The sequence below is a fragment of the Sminthopsis crassicaudata genome, chromosome 4 (assembly GCF_048593235.1).
Source record: "Sminthopsis crassicaudata isolate SCR6 chromosome 4, ASM4859323v1, whole genome shotgun sequence".
In the NCBI taxonomy this organism is placed as follows: Eukaryota; Metazoa; Chordata; class Mammalia; order Dasyuromorphia; family Dasyuridae; genus Sminthopsis; species Sminthopsis crassicaudata.
The window spans coordinates 94,788,801-94,803,774 of record NC_133620.1 but is presented as its reverse complement, the minus strand read 5'-3'; the positions used below and the strand labels follow the sequence as shown (position 1 = coordinate 94,803,774).

The 14,974-nt window shown below is 42.7% G+C and overlaps 1 protein-coding gene across 5 annotated transcripts in view; it reads right to left on the bottom strand.

Annotated features, from left to right (window-relative positions):
• NR5A2 (nuclear receptor subfamily 5 group A member 2) overlaps positions 1–14,123 on the bottom strand; it is a 172,395-nt gene extending 158,272 nt beyond the window's left edge. Inside the window, exon 1 of one of the 5 annotated variants that reach the window (XM_074308709.1) lies at positions 13,713–14,123. In XM_074308709.1, the coding sequence (XP_074164810.1) occupies positions 13,713–13,776 (64 nt within the window). In that variant the 5' untranslated portion in view covers positions 13,777–14,123. Of the gene's footprint in view, positions 1–405; positions 684–1,201; positions 1,225–2,910; positions 3,094–13,712 lie in introns of those variants that run through there. The other 4 variants (XM_074308704.1, XM_074308707.1, XM_074308708.1 and 1 more) reach the window with 4 other exon arrangements.
• Between the last annotated feature and the right edge of the window lie 851 nt (positions 14,124–14,974).

Below are 14,974 nucleotides of genomic sequence, written 5' to 3'. Positions count from 1 at the left end.
TGAGCCGGGACCTTGCAGCCTGGCTTTTGCCTAGAGCCGCAACTGCAATTACTACAGCTGCCCGGAGGCTTGATCCATGCGGAGCTCCCAGTCCGGGAGCTCTTTGCCGCGACTGCTGCTGCAGCGGCTGCCGGCTGCTGCTGCCGCCGCTTACTACTGCTGTTCCTGGACAGGGTCTTCCCTTGACTCCTTCCCCTCTTCTCCCTCCTCCCACCTTCCCTCATGCTCAGGATCAGCAGGGGTCTCTCTCTCTCTCTCTCTCTCTCTCTCTCTCTCTCTCTCTCTCTCTCTCTCTCTCTCTCTCTCTCTCTCTCTCTTCCCCCCCCCCCCCAACTCTCCCTCTCCTCTGACTCTTTTTCTCTCTCAGAAGTGTTGAGTTTTGAAGTTCGGATCTGGTTTTCTTGCCTTGTTTATTCCTCTAGCAAAAAAGCTGCACTTTTCAGTCCAGCGGTGCTGGTGCAGGGAGAGAAAGAGGGAGATGGGAAGGAGGGAGGTAAGTTCTGGGGATAGAGGGAATGGTTCGAAGAAGAGGTGAAAAGGTGGGGATTAGAATAGGGATGGCTGTTGGGGACTCCAGGGTTCTGACACCACGATTTTAACCAATGAGGAAGAGCTGCACATAGTCATTTTCTCTGATGCCCCAACCTCTTGAGCCTCCAATCTCTTATGCCTCCACCCTCAGGGTAGCTGCTAAATCATTGCGAGATCGTATTGCTAGTTTAAGAGACCACCTCTGTCTAAAGAGAATACTGGAATCAAAGAGAGTGATCTATATTTGGTCGAAGGGAATAAAGAAAAGGCACTGGCTTGGATTGGGGGGAGGCGCAGGTAGAGAGAAACTCATGTAAAAGAAGTAAAGAGGCCCAGAAGATTGAATTCATTCAAGGAGACGAGTGTGTGGTGTGGTGTGTGTGTGTGTGTGTGTGTGTGTGTGTGTGTGTGTGTGTGTGTGTTCAAAGTTCTCATTTACTTCATAACCTGTTCACCTCTTGGTCTCTCCAGTCTTATGGCAAGAATGGGTCTCCTATTCTACAAGACCTCAAAGGTCACCTTTGAGGACAGCATAGCTCAGGATAGCAAGGTGAAAACCCACATTTGCTAGAGTGGTAGTGATGGTGGCAATAAAATGTTTTAGCACCTTTCTTCTTTTTATATCTGAGCTTCCTTGGAAGTTACTCCCTCCCCTTCCCCCCCCCCCCACCTTTGACATGGCTCTTGAAGCTTCAGACTTCGCAGATTTTGTTAATTTTTTTTTCTTCCATAAAAGACCCACAGATCAATCTGGGCTTTCAGTTTTTATTCTGGTGCCTCTGTCTCTTTGGGGGACGGATCTGCATGAGGTCCAGCATTTTAAAGAAGTTTTAAAGACCATCTGCTACGCAATAGCATCAACCACCGCCTCGGCATTCAGTGAGTGACGATCTCTTCAAAGTTCTCAGACCTCATCCCAACAAGATGAAAACATTCTTTCCAACATTCTGCGTGCATTCCAAATGCCTCATATTCAGGATCTGCGTCTGTGATCCCATAATTATTACAGCCCATCTCAATACACTGGGAAGAATTTGAATCTCAAAAGATCCGAAACGGAGTCTATTTGAATGGCACTGGGATTATGCATTCAAGACCCCACTGTCCACTAGTTAGAGTAACATTAAAAGAAAAATATTGGAATCAGTGTCTTGCATAATCTGCATCTTTATATTAAATGGAGTAGGTCCAACTGCTTACACACTCCCCTTCTCCATCTGACAACTTTCATTTTTCTTTTCAAAGTCTCTGAAGCCACATGATTATATAATGTGGTTCTTTTAGCCGACTTGTCAGGTTTCAAAGAAAAAAAAATCAAACACACAGATTTCTGATTATTATTGTTATTACTATTACATCATGATTTCAAAGAATAGTGATTTTTTAAGTGCCTCAGACTTTCAAAATTCTATTTTCAACTTCTTGTAATGCACAGTCAGGATTTGAAGGACATGAGGTTCAAATCCGGATTTTGCTACATGCTCCCAGTGTGACCATGGACAATCAGTTTAACCTCTCTAAACCTCAGTTTCTACATCTGTGAAATGGGGATTAGGTTAGATGACCACTGAGATCCCTTAGAACTCTAAATCCAAATGATCCAGATAATATTAAACTGTCCCCTAAAACAACAAAAAGCAACATCTTCATAATTTAATTTGAATAATGCTTAATCACCAATGGCTTTGACCCGTCCCGCTTTGTTGGATTGTAGTCTCTTCCCAAACTTTGAAGGCTAATTAATATTTTAAAAAGCTCATAAAGTACCCTTTATTGCAATTCAGAAAGCCTCCCTAAATCAGTTAAGTGCCCTTTTGCAAACTGTCAACACCAGCTTCTCCGATGGAGAGAAGATCATGCCTTGAGGCACTCATATAGATTAGAGTCGGGTGTCCCAGAGATCCAAATTCTCGGAGGATTAGAGGTTCAGGGTTTAGGACAGTTGGGGAATGGTGGAGCTGGGGGCGGAGTACAAAGCGGAGCAGGAGAGATCTGTTAGAGCTACGGGGATTACTGGGTTGTGCCCTCACCAGTAACCAGCCTGATCCATCAGTGGGGTTTTGTACCGCCAATCAGCCAGCGACCTCGCTGTCAGAAAACTTCAACTAGTGAGTTTGGGAAAAAAACCGAAAAACTTCAAACAAAATAAAACTCTTTTGGGATTGCTCCCCGGCTTCTGCGGCTCAGTCACTTCCCAGCTCCTAACCCCATCCCATCCTACTCCCTGGATACCTAGAACCAATTTATTCCCAAAGGAGAGCGCAATAGATGCTGAGAATGAGTGGTAATTATCATAGCAGTAAACAGTCACAAGTCCATCACTGTACGATAATGAACTTTCCTAGAAGGTAAACGAACCCCGCTCTTCTCCCTCCTTACCAAATCGTGTCGCAAATTACAGTTTCCAGGGCGCAGGGGAGGGAGAACGCGAGAACTCACAGAAACTTTACGGAGAGGACGGCCAGTAAGTGTCCTGCCTCTCGTGAAGCTGACTTGGGTTACTATCCTTAGCTCTAGAGAAATCTAATGTACGGAGCGTTTTTTCGGGGAGAAAAGCCTAGAAGGACCTAAAGTCATGGAAAGCCGCGGCCCAAGGAACCCAGGCTGCCTGACTGCCTGGACAGTTCTTTTAGGTCAGCCTTTCCAGCTAATCTCAAATCATGTTCCCGGGACTTCTTCCCGAAGTCTTGGTCACGCTTGGGGCTAGAAACAGATTAGCTACAAGAAGGCGGGCAGGCCGGGGAAAAACTAAGACGAGTTTGTGAGTCTGTTCCTCTCCTTCCTTAAAACCATTTCTAATGGAGAGGGGCCTCTATATCACCCTAAGGTAAGACCCTTCAACTATCTCTCTCGGTCCACTTTGCTGTAGCCATTGGGTGTACCTTAAAATATCGTGCAGAACCAGAATAGAACACAAATTGGATGGCAGCGTAAATGTGTCATGCATGCCTCCCACCCCATCTCTTCCTCCAAGTCAAGTGCTTCTGAAGCAAGTTTCACCGCACCTGCCTTTCCTCTCCACTCTCTTTGCAGATTCTCTTCCCACCCCATCCCCCAATCCCCAATTTCAGGTTGCTTCCAGCATTTCCGGACAGATGCCTGGAGAAATTTTGCAAATATCTAATGCCATAGATGTGAACGATTTGGACCTAATAGTTGGGGGTGGAGATGGGGGCGGAGCGGAGACATGAAATCCACGCCGAGATAGAGAGGTGATAATTATGGGCTGCTGAGCGGTCCAAATCAGACGGAGCAATTCACAAAACTTAACCCCATCCCTCAAGAAGTAAGGGTACGAATTGAAAACAGGTAACTTCCCACTGGAGGTGGAGGTGACAAAACTCCTCCCCCACCCTAGGGGGGGGTGCTTGAGCTTTAGTTTCTGGGGATAATTGAACTTGGAGCTCCTCAAAGCTCTGCCCCAGAAGCAGGAACCTTAAGCAACCCTTGGAGGAAGCTCCAATTTAATTACCATCTCACTCCCATTTCTTCTAGGCCTCTCTGCCAACTTCTCTCAAAGTCCCCCCCCCCCCGACTCCTTTCCGCCCATCCTCCCTCCTTACAATCAAGACTTCTCTCCTGAGTTCCCCCGTCTTAGTTCTGACTTTGTCTTGAAGGTCTTGATTGACGGTTCCAATTATAAAAGATGATGGCTTGGGGAGGCTCCCGTAGCCTTGATTAGCCCTAAGAGCACGGTCCTAGAATATTTTATCCATCCACCGGGCTGCAATGGATGTGTGTGCTTCCATTAACACTACAGGCAGGGAAGCCAAGGAGATCTGTTTTGCGCTTCCACCACCACCCCCATCCTTACCCCACACTATACGCTTGCATTGCTTCATTCCCCCTCATCCATTTCCCCGTTTCTTCTCCAGCTGCCCCTCCCCTCACTTGTCTCCCTTCCTCCCGCCCCCAGCTTCCCTTCCCCAATTATCGCTCCAACCTTTCACTTCCTCAGCTCCGCACTCCAGAGAGGGCACTGAGAACAGCCGGTACTTGACATGATAAGTGAAGGGTCGCGCAGCCCTGAGGACTTTTAATCTGGTGCAGCCTGGACAGGGCAGTGAAATGTCAAGATTTTCAAGAGTGGTTCTAGTTTCCCGGCATCTAGTGCGCAATCGGCGCTTTACATGCTCTGTAAGTTTTCCCAGCTTTCAGCTCGGTTTAAGCGCTGTGGGGAAAGAAAGTAGAGGAACCCAGAGCTCAGGTTCCTCGAAAAAGCTAACACTGATTCTTGCTTAGTTAGAAAAGCTCTACTTTTGTCCCAGCAAACTTATCTCCCAAGGGGTCATCCCACAGAATCTACTCTCCCCTTCTCCATGTTACTCGCCGGTTGTGGCCAATTAGAACAATTAGAAAAACCAGGAGAGTTCATTCTTTCTCGCTAACTGGTGTCTGCACAACTTTCACAGCGCTAGGAGCAGCAGAGACTATATAAACATCAGCGCACTAGGAGACCGCAGAAGTCCAAGGCGGGAACTGAAAGCTTCGCTATCGTGTCAAGTTCTCTCCTCCCCAGTTCCCTCCTCCCCCCTCAGTTTTGTGTCCCACCGAGGTACATGTCTGAAAGTGCTCGTACAGTAGAGTCCCAACGAACTCCTGACTTCTGAAGAATGTTTATCGATACACAACAATCCAAGGTTCTCAATGAAGAAAAGCTCTTGGCAAACCTTAATGGCGCTCTATCAATGTTATTATAATGATGGTCATCAATATTTCCCATGAACTATCCTCCAACCACTTTCCCTATGCCACTGTTGTTCCAGTTATTGTTTCAGAGAGAAGAAATACTTTTCAGTACCATGGGATGTTTTTGCTAAACAGCCTTTGCAATCAATCCCAGGGGCTTCTGAAAGAGTCTCCATTCAACCTGAGCACGTTTCTTCTTTTCTTTCCTTCTTGTGGCTTTGTAAACAATCATAGTTCTTTAAAAATCCAGTGTCAGCCGCACACTTACTTATCCCAAAAAGCTGTTGGAAGTGTGTCTTTCATACTAAATCTATGATGTACAATTAACAACTTTAAAAACTTCCATGATTGTAATAGAAACATAAAATGTAGAGTTGGAGCAGTTAATTGGGCACTTTAGGCAAAAACTAAACCAAACTAAACCTCAACCACACCTAAGATCACACCCACACTAAAACAGTACTGCCATTGTTGGGTTATCTTGATGTCAAAAATCCTAATTGCCAGACACACATCTACTTTCCTGGGGAGTCACTGAATTTTCCCTTTTCTTTTGCTAGTGTAGATCCATAAGTTCCAGGACAGTGCACCCACTTTCTCTATCAGTACATTTTGTAGGGGACTTTGAGTTCTAGATCTCTCTTGCTAAGTCTTGAAAAGTCTCTGGGTATGGCGGGAAGAAATGGGCTCTTAGAGAGTAGCACAATCTGTCCTCTTTACTGTAATTGTAAATAGATGTATGAGTCATCTTCAGTCAAAAGGAATACTAGGCTTATGTGCTTTCCAATTCATCTACAACCAACCACAGAACACCTAGGTACATTCTGCTCTACCATAAGTGAATATTATCTCAACCTGATCATTGTACAATCAGCATAGATACATATATAGGTACACATATAACACACACATATTAATTCAAAAAACTTAATATTAGAAAACATTTGATGGTGAAAATAAGCTTCCTATCCACCACTATAAGGACAGTAACCAAGCCATCTGTGTTGTGATCCCATGATAGATTTGTGTGTAAGATTTGTAAACTCACCCAGATTGAGAACACATAGAGGGCCTGGCAACTCAAGCTTCTTCTATATCTCACCCAATGTGACCAGTCTTCAATAAAGTATTTGGAATTAAATAAATTATTGAAGATATATTCTGAAGGTTTCCATTTCCATCAAGATTTAAGACCAAGGATTGTCTGCACTGATTTTGATGTTGAGCCAACCAAACCATCTTTGTTAAAAGAAGAAAATTATATAGGACCTGAGGAGGTAGAGAACTGCAATTTACTTTTAGAAGCTCAGATTAGCTGTTGAATTTGTCTCTAACTGAAGCCATTACTATGTAAGACTTTTAAAAAGAGGTCCAAGATGCACATTCCATCATTCTCTTAAACTGGGGCTTTTTGGGCATTATCTTCTGGGTTCTGTCCCATTTTAATAATTGGAAGTAGAACAAGGAGTAAAATAATTGGCTGGCTTTATCAATGATTCCTTCCCTCACATGCTTTCCTGTTTTCTAATCTTTCCAGAAGAGTTCTCATTCACAATAGGGTTTTCTGAGTCAAAATCTAGATGGTATCTATTAAGTCTGCAGAAGGAAGACAGATCATACACAGATTCTGAGTTAATAAAGCAGGATCTAAATGTATGAACTAGAAAGCCTTAACATGTTATCAGCACCTTTCCATGCTATAGGCAAAAACAGCACAGACATGCATATACATACATACATATATACACACACATATATGCATTTATGGTTCTTCTATGTTTATTTCCTTTCTCAGCTCTGTACCTCTTCTAGTGCTCTGTCCCTATCTTCTCCCATCCTTCCATCCCCCATTCCGCCCAGCGAGTGATGTCCTTATGACGACCTCCTTCATCTTCCCCTTTCCTCCCCTCCCTTTCTAATCCCCCTCCAGCTCCCTTTTCTTAAACTCAGTAGCTCATTTTGAGTGATTCTGCTGCCATCTGCGCTCCACAGAAGCTTTTGTAACAATTAGATGCCTCGCCTTTCGTCCCAGTTCCCTTTCAGCACCCTGTCTGTCTGTCAGTCTCGCTCCTTCTGCTAGTTGTCATTGGAGACCACACAACTTGCGGTATCCTAACGTTTATTCTTACATCCTTACATCCCACCAGCCTTGGGAATATTTCTAGAGAAACTTAGTACTAAGAGGCAAGCAGTATCTTTACAGATTTCCCTTGGTAAGAACGGCTAGTTCTCTTCGCTGCTTGGTTATTGAGACATAGCCTCTTCCCCCTCACTACTTTCCCCTTTCTTCCCCCTTTTCTTTCCCTTTGACCCCTGCCCAAAGATCCTCGTGAAGGGCATCAGTTATTCAGCTGGCTTGAGTAGGAGGAACCAAAACAATATCTTTAAATATCTTACCGAAGATCCACATTTTTGTACCTACACTTCTACGTTGTGTTTTTCCCTCTGTCTTACAGGGTCTCCCTCCTCCCCTAAACAGGGGCGTGCACAGAACAAACAGCCCCAAACTCTCCAAAACCTTAAATACCAGCAAAAGCTCCCAGGAAACACATTACTTACGTGAAAAAGAAATTTAAAATTATTACTTCGAGGAGGCAGGGGAGAATGATCACTATTCAACTTGCAATCATTCGGGGATCATTCTAAAAGCAACCTTGCAATATTGGGACACGAGTCCTCCCTTTGTGTTGTCATTCTCAAGCACTGAACAACATTCTTCTTAGAATATCTCTACTATATTTCCACCACCAAAACTGCCATCTGAACTAAGTCATTTGTAATTTGAAAGCCTCTGTCTCTGCCTCGGTCTCTGTCTCTCTCTTTCCCTTCCTTCCTCCCTCCTTCTTTCCTTCTCTCCCTCCCCTTTCCTCTGTCTCTGTCTCAGTGTCTCTCTATCTGTGTCTCTCTCTGTTTATGTCTCTCTCTTTCTGTGTGTCTCTGTCTCCCTGTCTATGTGTCACTGTCTCTGTTTCTCGATCTCTCTAACTTTCTGTTTGTCAGTGTCTCTCTGTGTGTCTGTCTCTCTGTATGTCTGGCTCCGTGTCTCTGTCTTTCTGTCTCTGTCTCTTTTTCTCCTGTCTGTCTCTGTCTACTTCTCTCTCTCTCTCTCTCTCTCTCTCTCTCTCTCTCTCTCTCTCTCTCTCTCTCTCTCTCTCTCTCTCTCCCTCTCTCTCTCCCTCTCACTCTCCCTCTCTCTCTCCCTCCCTCCCTCCCTCTCTCCCTCTCTCTCTCCCCCTCTCTCCCCCTCTCTCCTCTCTCTCTCTCTCTCTCTCTCTCTCTCTCTCTCTCTCTCTCTCTCTCTCTCTCTCTCTCTCTCTTCTGTCACAGTGACTCAATCAGCCCTTCTTGTTGGTCTGTTAGTTTGTGTGTCTCTTCCTTCGCTTTCTAAAATAATTAAAAAGAAAAAGAAAAAAGATTCCGATTTTAGAGCAATTGTTCTATATAACAATCTTGTATTCATTCCAGTCCCTCAATTTCTCAAGTTAATGGTAGACAGACTATTCCTGCTTTCCACTCTTTTTGTCCTCAAGCCCCAAAGTCACTAACTAGGGATTCTCAGAAGAGTGAATAGAACTTTCTGGCAAAACTCAACCAAAAAGAATATGGGGATGGTAAAACAAAACAAAAAACCAGCCAGGTAGGAGTATGGAGTCAAACTCAGAGAGTTGTGCAAAGAGGAAAGAGAGATGCCAGATTCCTCCGCTGCAAGTTAAGAAAGTAGCGACTGTGGGCTTGGGGCACTCTGTGTGTGTGTGTGTGTGTGTGTGTGTGTGTGTGTGTGTGTGTGTGTGTGTTTCTTCACAATCCGTCTCTTCCAACAGCTCTGCTCGTGTTCAAAGAAAATCAAAGTCAGTTCTAGACACTGAGAGGAGACATCAACCCAAAGGAGAAAGACACTGGCCACCGTGCAACCTTCCTATTTCTCCCTCTCTCAGTCTAGCAGAACACAGTGCCTTGTCTCTTCCGCCCCATCCCCCTCTCCAGTGTTTTTTCATAAGTAAACTTTTTTTTTTTTTTTTTTTTTTTTAATAAGCAATCAATTACAGTAATTTGCTGTTTTCCCAAAAGGAATTTGGAAAGCCCAGCAGAGGCAAGGGAGGAAAGAGACCGAGGGAGGAGGTGGGGGCGGGGGGAGGGGGAATAGAGGGAGGAGAGGACACACACACACACAAAGAGAGAGACAGAGGCACACAGATAAACAGAGAGGCAGAGAAAGGAAGGGAAGGGAAGAAGAGAGAGGGGAGTAGGGAGAGAGAGAGAGAGAGAGAGAGAGAGAGAGAGAGAGAGAGAGAGAGAGAGAGAGAGAGATTGCTGTGAAGTTCATCACGATAGAGATGCGTGCAGCAGCAGTCTCAAAAGGGAACCAATGCCTTTGGGTAAATGACATTCTTAGCTGTTGTAAAAAAGACACTAGGTCCGGGTTAGGGTGACACGCCTGGTTATCTCACTTTGCACTGAGTAAGATGTTCTTTTAAAGACCAAGATATGCACAGAGTTTGATAAACTTTCTTGGCACTGGATACCAGTAAGTCTCTTTTGAGTTGTGTATGGAAACATGTTTTGGGGAAAGGTACAGAGAGATAACATTAAATGGGAGGTGCAAGACATTGTTTATATCATACATTCATATGTAATTGAATATAAATAACTGCATGTCAGAGAATGCATGTGTTCTGTGTAATGCATTATTTGCAAGATATTTAATGACATATATAAATAAAATAGAATGCATAACACATAGCATGGCAGTACTTCATTGCATATATTTCCTCAGGAATATATCCATTAATTAGCTAAAGAATACTTGCTGAATCATAGAGTAGACTCATGGATCTCCTGATAAAGCAGTTTCAGACATATAGTACTCCCATAGAATTATGGGATATTAGAATTGGAAGATGCTTTAGAAATCATCTACTCCAGAATATTCATTTTGCAAAGTGAGGAATTGAAGTCTGGAGAAGAGAATTAACTAGATCTAGATAGTGTCAGAACTGGGATTAGTTTGTGTTCTTCATCCAGATGAAAGGAGTGAACTTTGCTCATATGCTTTGCAGTTCTAATTACATATTTTTCACCACTGGGGACATTTCTAAAAGATACTCTTCCATGTTATCCTTTTGCATAAATATCTAAGCAGTTACATATCTATATATCTAAATCCATATCTGAGTGTCTATAAAATCTATGGCATGTTTGGATTACAAAGCCTTTGACAGTGGACCAGATCTAATCACTTGCCTCCCAATCCCTTTTTGGATTTTGCTTCTGTTCCAAGCAACTAGAACACAACATCAAACTTCTGAAAATAGTATAAGTGATATAATTGGAACCAGATAGCCATAGGCAGGTAACTAAAGGGCCTTAATTCTATTTTTTTTTTCTTCTTGGAGAGGGAATGCTCTTTCATTTACTCTCTGACTACCTCCTTTCTTCTCTAAAAGCTGTCAGCTCAGATCAGCCTAGAACCTTCTATATAAAACTTCAGTTTGGTATAGATCTGTACTGGCATATAGTAGGTACTTAATAAATTCTTGCTGACTTGGTTGTATACTAAGTACCACTAGAGCACTTTGGGTTGAATTGGAACATAGCCCAATATGACTGCAATGGGAGTAGAGTGAAGAAGGAGGCATAAGTGTTCTCAGAAGGAATGGGACCCCAAAAGAGGCCCCTGGTTCCGGGGAACCAGCTGTGGAATTCTATCTCCCACCTAGGTCTGGTGCCAGGAAGCCTAGGATAGGTTTAAGATGTCAGTGCTGGGGAGAGTAGGCACTGGCTGAGGTGATGAGTGAGTACCCATGTCTGAACTCAGTCAGGATAAGCCCCAGAGGCGCAACCTGCTTGAGAGGCCTGCCACCGGAACCTCTCTTCTCCCCAGATCCTTTGATAGAAGAGGAAGAAGTGGCACTGGATCCTGGGCCAATGGATCCTCAGCCTCTTAGTCTGAGAGAAAGCTTTCATTTCTAAAGTGGCTTGGAAAGTCACCTGGAGCAATCCATCTAAATATCTTTGTATTTATCTCTGTCTTCACCTCTGTCTCTCCCTGAGAGGGATATAGGAGAGAGGTGAAGGGAAATGGTGTTCTCCATTGGTCTCAGAGAAAAAGGGGGAAAAAAGCATCAATTTTCTTCCCTTTACTTCTTCCTCTATCTCACGCCTCCCATCCCACAAACTTTTCCAAACCAGAACAATAGCATTTTTTTCCTCCACCACCTGCTAGAAAACAAGTTCTAAGGATGAACATCCAGCAAAGTAAAGCAAAGTAGCACAGGACCAGTTCAATGTCTCCATTCAGCCCTCATCTCCTCCTGGCCCCAAACTTAGAGTTTGAGGGAGCAAATCACAACCATTCACTGTTTTGGTTCTCTGAAGAATGAGGTATGAATTAGTACTTGTACTTGTGTGTTGGGAGTGTGGGGAGAGCAGGGAAAGTTGTTTTGGTCCTACAATCTTTTGATCAAAACTATTTGTAATGTGAATCCTTGTTTCCCCTGATTGAGGGTTCCTCCTTCTATCACTAGCTCTCAGCTGGAACACCATAAAAGTGTTCATTGTTATTGCTCCAAGTAGCATGGTTCAAACACTTTTCAGGCATAGTCCTGAGACTATGCTCAGTCCAGGATCCTAAAGCCAGAGTTACAGACACATGGCCTAAGTGCACTTGAGCTTTTTTGGTACATCATTCCAACATCTCTCTAGAGTTTTTTGTCCCAGTGATTCAACAACCCTAAGTGGAATAAATGGTTGGAGGGAGATGCAGATGAAAGAGCACTACACTATACAGGAAGGTTTTGTCTGGTGAAAATGAATACTCTCTGTCTCCTTCAACTCCCTTTTCCATATATTTGTCTTTTTATCCTTCCCTCTCTCTCCCCCTCTCCTTTCCTCCCTCCCTCCCTTCCTCTTTCCTTCATTTCCTCTATCCTCCCTCTTTTCCTCTCTCCCTTTCTTTTTCCTTCCTCTTACCTTCTCTTTTTTCTTTCTTCCCTTCCTCCTTCCCTCCCTCCTTTTCTCCTTTCCTTCCTCTCCTCCCTCCCTTCCCTCATTTTCTCCCTTCCTCCTTCCCTCCCTCCCTTTCTCCTTTCCTTCCTCTCCTCCCTCCCTTCCCTCCTTTTCTCCCTTCCTCCTTCTCTCTCTTTTTTCCTCCCTCCCTTCTTTCCCTCTCTCTCTTCCTCCCTTTCTCCCTCCCTCCCTTCCTTCTACTTCATCCTTCTCTTCTCTCTTCCTCCCTCTTTCTTTGCCTCTCTCATTCCCTCTTTCCCTCCCTCCCTCCTTCTATTCCTCCCTTCATCCCTCCTTCTGCCTCTCCCCCACCTCTCTCCCTCCCCTCCTCTCTCCCTCTTTCCCCCCTTTCCTCTCCTCTTCTCTCCCTCCCTCCCTCCCTTCCTCCCTCCCTCCCTCCTTTCTTTCCTTCTTTCCTTCCTTGCTTCCTTAAATCCATCTAGTCTGTGTTGCACTGTGAGCCTCTTCTGACTTTTCTTTTTCCTGAGGGCAATACAAAATTTTTGTAACCATTTCCTTAAATGATATGTTTTAGGGCATTGTTGACTCAAAAAAAAAAAAAAAAAAAAGGCATTTAGTGGATTTAGTTTGTTATAGTAAACAGAAAGAAATAAAAAGAAGACTCTTTAATTTCTCATCTTGCTACCTAAGAACTCAAACTTTGTGAAGCTCATGACAGGTGACTTGAAACTCCAGAAAGAAACAGCATTCTGACCAATCTGAAAGTCCAAGATAATATAACATATGCTGCTAGAATGGAATACTTGTCCTAAAATTAGTGTTCAAAAGCCAAGGAAGAATAAACAATGTGCCAATTAGCCCAGTCTCCAAATAACTTCTCTTAGTCCTTTAACTCTGGGCTAACTTGTCTTAAATAACATATCTGTGGTTATTAATTTTTCACATTAAGTTAAGCCTAGATTTAGCAAAGCTGCACATTTTAAAAGATAGAAACACACTACAAGTTTTCATCAAAGTGTCACAATGCTGGGACACAAATACTGTAACACAGAAGAAATTCTACAGAGTTTTCAAGTATTATTTGAAAAAAAATCTAGTTTATACTTAACTGTTTGATAATCACTCCAAATAGCTAGTCTTGAACAGCTGCCTATTTTCAAACTCAATCTTTTTATCCTTAAACAATTATCCTTAAAACGATTTTTGAAGAACAATAGTCTAAGTGGAAATGACATGTTATGAATTATATTTTCCAACTACTTTAGGCTAGTACATATGACAGCTGAAAAAAATCACTTATTCTGGATATAGTGAAAGAATTTTTATCTATTGAAATAATTAATTTCTTTCTTTAAAATTCTTGAGATACACATGTACATCTATATGCTTGTTAACTCTAGGAAGTTCAACTTTGTAAAACAACAACAACAACAAAGTGAAAAGCAATGATTTGCAAAGGTGATTCACTTGATAAGATTTCTTTACATTAAAGCAGATACATCACAAGTGAAGTAGTTTGTACTTACTGATAGGCGTTAGTCCATGCTTTACTGATTCCTGGGTGCCGTGGATATCAGAACTAGAAGACATTCTTAGGTATAATTATAGGTCACTCTTGGACTTAAAGCATATACCATTGAGGAAGACAAAGGTGAAGCTTGTCAAATTTTCTGGCCTTGGGGAAGATACTACAGACTACAGTAACCTTCAGTGAAAGTTAACCAACCCCCTTCACACACACACACACACACACACACATACACACACATACAGACACACACACACACATACAGACACACACACACACATACACACACACAAAAATGTTCAAGAATTCAGAAAGTAACAAGTAGGTCTTTCTCTGGACTCTGTACTTTTTTCCAACATTAGTGACCTGTTGTAAACCATGGATCCAGTTTCATGATGGTCTCTAATCAGAGGAATTGAAACTTATGATAGGCTTGACCCTGTCACGTGATTTTGTGCAGGTTGATAAGAGCACCCTGTTATAAAGTGACAGCAAAAGAGATAAGAGCTTCTGGCAGATAAAGGCAGAGAAATGATTAACTCAGAAGGGGAGAGGTGCTATACAGCAGAGAGTGAAAAGTTGTAAAATTGCGGGTCAGAGGATCATACTTAGTGGACAAAACTCCATACCAACTTAAATCTAGTAACTAAAAATTTAGGCTTGTGATAATGTGCCCTCTTTACTCCCTCTCCCAGATGTTGTCATTGCTTTGCATAGTGGAGAGCAGACATCACTGTAATGGCTTCTACAAATCCACTTTAAATGATAACAATGGATGACAAAATTAATTCCTTTAGAGATGACTGTGAATATGATTGGCACTTTGAATCACTAGTAGTAAGACTTTTCGAGTCTAAGGTTATTTATTTATTTAGTTTTGGCTGACCAAACCTTTTTTATTGCACCTATTCATTAGACAAAGGGCTAACCTTACCTTGTTTGTAAGTTGGTCAATTGGTTAAGAGGGCAACCTATTTCCCCCCAATAAAGTAAAACTTTTACTTTGAGGTTAAGTATTGCTACGATGGGAAAATCATGTATGTTGAATACCTCTTACACAATTTTAAAAAATATTTTTTCCTGGCTGGGATCATCAAACAATCAGATTGGTGGCTTTTTACTGAGCTGAATTACTGGAAGAATATTGTTAGAAGAACCAACAGTGCCTCTTACTTATTTATTTTTTCCAAGTTTGATGTTTAGATATGCATCAAATAGCTATGCTTTTCTTTAAAATCATAAATCTGAATTGCTATTAAA